General features: G+C 46.4%; 1 protein-coding gene across 1 annotated transcript; it reads left to right on the top strand.

The window, feature by feature from the left end:
- Positions 1–125: 125 nt before the first annotated feature.
- LOC104947970 (leucine-rich repeat-containing protein 14-like) lies at positions 126–3,025 on the top strand. The gene is given in 4 exon segments (XM_010774097.1): positions 126–524; positions 526–557; positions 1,035–1,211; positions 1,483–3,025. Coding segments are annotated over 4 exon segments (1,065 nt in total). The 5' UTR covers positions 126–236; the 3' UTR covers positions 2,051–3,025.
- The last annotated feature ends 228 nt before the right edge of the window (positions 3,026–3,253 follow it).

The raw sequence follows: 3,253 nt of genomic DNA on the forward strand, positions 1-3,253 counted from the left end.
TAATTGTTTAATATTTGCTTTCAATTATTTGCCGTAGACTTCTGCTTTCAGACGGAGTCATCTCCAATCTGTGTGAATCTGTCCTTTTTTTCATTCTCACTCTGTTGCTGAATTTCCCCACGGGGATTAATAAAGCTCCATCTTATCTTATCTTAAACCACACAGGTGAAGAAGAACTGACGACAACATGTGGGATTTCCAGCGAAGACGAGCTGATTCGAGGAGTGAGGAGGAGGATGGAGGCGGAGAGGAAGATGATGCCTACAGTGACAGAATCAGGAAGTAAACAGGAAGTGAAAGAGGACAGTGAAGTGCTGGTGCACGTGAGAGCAGATCTGTTTGTGAACGCCAGGTCGTGGGAGAGAGTTCGAGGAGCTCTGACCACATGTGGCCCTCTGAAGCTGCAGTGCAGGTATCTGAGAGCGGAGGAGATCTCTGTGTCCAGCATCAGAGCTCTGCTGGCGTTACTGCCGCAGCAAGGGCTTCTGGGACTTGATGTTCGTTACAGTAACATCGGAGTGGCTGGGTCTGGCTGAGCTGCTTCCTCTGCTGAAGAGGTGGGGAGAACAAACACCTCCTTACTGTACTTAAGTTCATGTTTCTGACCACTTTTTACTTTAACTTCTTACATGTTGAACTCAAATACCGTGTACCTTGCTTTCTACTTCTCTCATTTTCCAAACAGACTGGTTCCTTTAGTCTGAATGTGTGTTTGGTGCGTGATCATTATTATTTAGAGTCATTGCGTGCCTATTGATTTGAACACGATCCGTGTATCCATCATTTCCTGGTCTTCTCTAAAGAAGAGGGACCAATGGAAACGTTGTCATGTTGCCGTTGGTCACCATGGAAACATTCATTAGCTAACAATGACATTATTGTTCTATTAATATAAAGGGAGGTCAGGTACTCTTTAAAACAGCTGCTAGTTATTGAGGAAAGAAGTTTAGTCAGTACTTCTACTTTCACCAGAGTATTTTTAAACACGAGTGTCTGAACTTCTATTTGAGTAAATGTGTGTGTACTCTGTCCAGTTTCCCCGCTCTCAGCTCTCTGCGTCTGCATTACTGTAACCTGGATCTCCGGAGAGAACAGCCCGGACAGGAAGGAGCTCTGAAGGAACTTTCTGAGGGTCTCAAGCAGCTGCAGGAACTCCGATGCCTCAGCCTCACCGCGCTGCGTCTGCCGGGACAACTCCGAGTGCTGCTCAGGTAACACAACATCCATATTACTGCTTTCACTTCAATCAAATAGTTCCTATTCTGCTATTTCTGGTTTATTAAAGGTGCCAATGGTGTTGATCCCTTAAGGAAAGGTGTTATAGCAGCAACAGGATAACAGAGAGATAGTAAGGGAAGGGGGGGATAGTATTGTTTTGTAAATTGTACACCGTAAACAATCTTGAACAAAGCAACCTTTGACCCCCCGTCGACCTCTCTAATGGATGTTTGAATGTAATAAATGCACCTCGTTGTGTCCCAGCTCGCTGCCTCGGCCCCTGGAGGTCCTGGAGCTGCCCTACCTGAGCCTGAGTCCTGCTGACCTGGCCTTCCTCTCCGTCAGCCACCACGCCTCCACTCTGCAGCAGCTGGACCTCAGTGAGAACCGTCTGGATGAAACCACGCTGACCTCCATCCGCCGCCTCCTCTCTCAGGCCTCCAGCACCCTGCAGCACCTCTCTCTGAGCGGATGCGGACTCACCGATAACCTCCTGGTGCTCCTTTTGCCCTCTTTAGGATGCTGCCGGGCCCTCAGGAGCCTCGCGTTGGCGCTGAACCCTCTCTCTGTATCCGGCCTCATGGATCTGGTGAAGATGGCGGTGAAGATGCCTTCTCTGCGGCAGCTGCTGTACCCGAACCCTCTGGAGGATTATCAGCCGGGGCTCCCAGAGATGCCCTCCAGCGCCCAGCTGTTAGACTGGCCCCTGGACGAGGCTATAGACGTCAACATCACCAGCAGCCAGATCAACAGAGCGCTGAAAGCCAGCGGCAGATCGGACCTGCTGCTGACCTGCGACCTGCTCAACTACGATAAAGACATGGTGTGTTAAAGGATCACGAACACCTGGAGATCAAATCCTGCAGACTCTCTCCTGCTTTCTATCTTTTCTTTATCAAGTGATGAAGATTTATGGACTATCAATACGAAACACGTGCGCTCCTATTGGCTCGCGCTCCAACACATTGTACGTGATAGGCTAAGGGGCGGGACATCTCTAAGCTGGTACACCAATCACGACAGAATGCAGGACTTTTAAAGTATTACGAACAGCTGACGATGAAATCCTGCAACTGTCTCCTGGTTTTTATTAAATATATATATATATTTGTTTTTAGGGAGTTTCTCTCCTCCATTGGACTCCTTTGTTTACTTCTGGAACATAGTGACATCACGACGGGACACTCGCTGCCGGATCCGAACCGCCGAAAACACAATTGATTTGGACATCTTGTTTGTTCAGATGAGTAAATGAACAGGATATTTATGACGTGGTTTCAGGTTCTTTGCGATGATAACTTTGACCCAGATGAACCTGAGAACGCCTCTTTTGATCCTGATCCAGAATCCATACCACAATCAGACCTTCCTGCCTTAAAGGAGGACGTCCACTCTGAAGCGCTGCAACAAATTGTGCTGCTTCAACTTCTTCCAGCACTGAGTGGGACACGTGGAGGGGATGGTGCTTCAGTAACATGGTGCTCTACTACTTTAATAACTCTTCTTGTTGTACATGTTGCTCTTCTGACAGAATCGCCTGTGCTCTATCATCAGGACGGGATATGGATTGTTAACCCTCTTGAAATGACACGCTTTTTAAACAAAGGCATTATCTCATCATCTTGTATATTTACACACACATCAACACCCTCTTTAAATGTGTGTTCACGACAGATGAGCACATGCTTACCTCCTTGTGTAGAGGATGAATGAACTGCAAAACCTTTAGGATTATTATCCGAGTGATTCTCGTTGTGTTTTCCATTTTTGTACCAACTGTCCCCGAATAAATCAGTCTTTAATCTGATTGTTGAGTCTTTTAATACCAGAGGTGGGAAGTAGTGGAATACAAATACTTGGTTCAGTACATGTTTCTGGTATCACTACTTTACTCCACTACTTATTTTTCTGACGACTTTCTACTTTCTACTTCTCACATGTTGAACTCAAATACCTGTACTTTCTACTTCTCACATGTTGAACTCAAATACCTGTACTTTCTACTTCTTACATATGTTGTACGTACAATAACCTG

Source organism: Notothenia coriiceps, unplaced genomic scaffold, assembly GCF_000735185.1.
Source record: "Notothenia coriiceps isolate Sejong01 unplaced genomic scaffold, NC01 NC01_scaffold00013574, whole genome shotgun sequence".
In the NCBI taxonomy this organism is placed as follows: domain Eukaryota; kingdom Metazoa; phylum Chordata; class Actinopteri; order Perciformes; family Nototheniidae; genus Notothenia; species Notothenia coriiceps.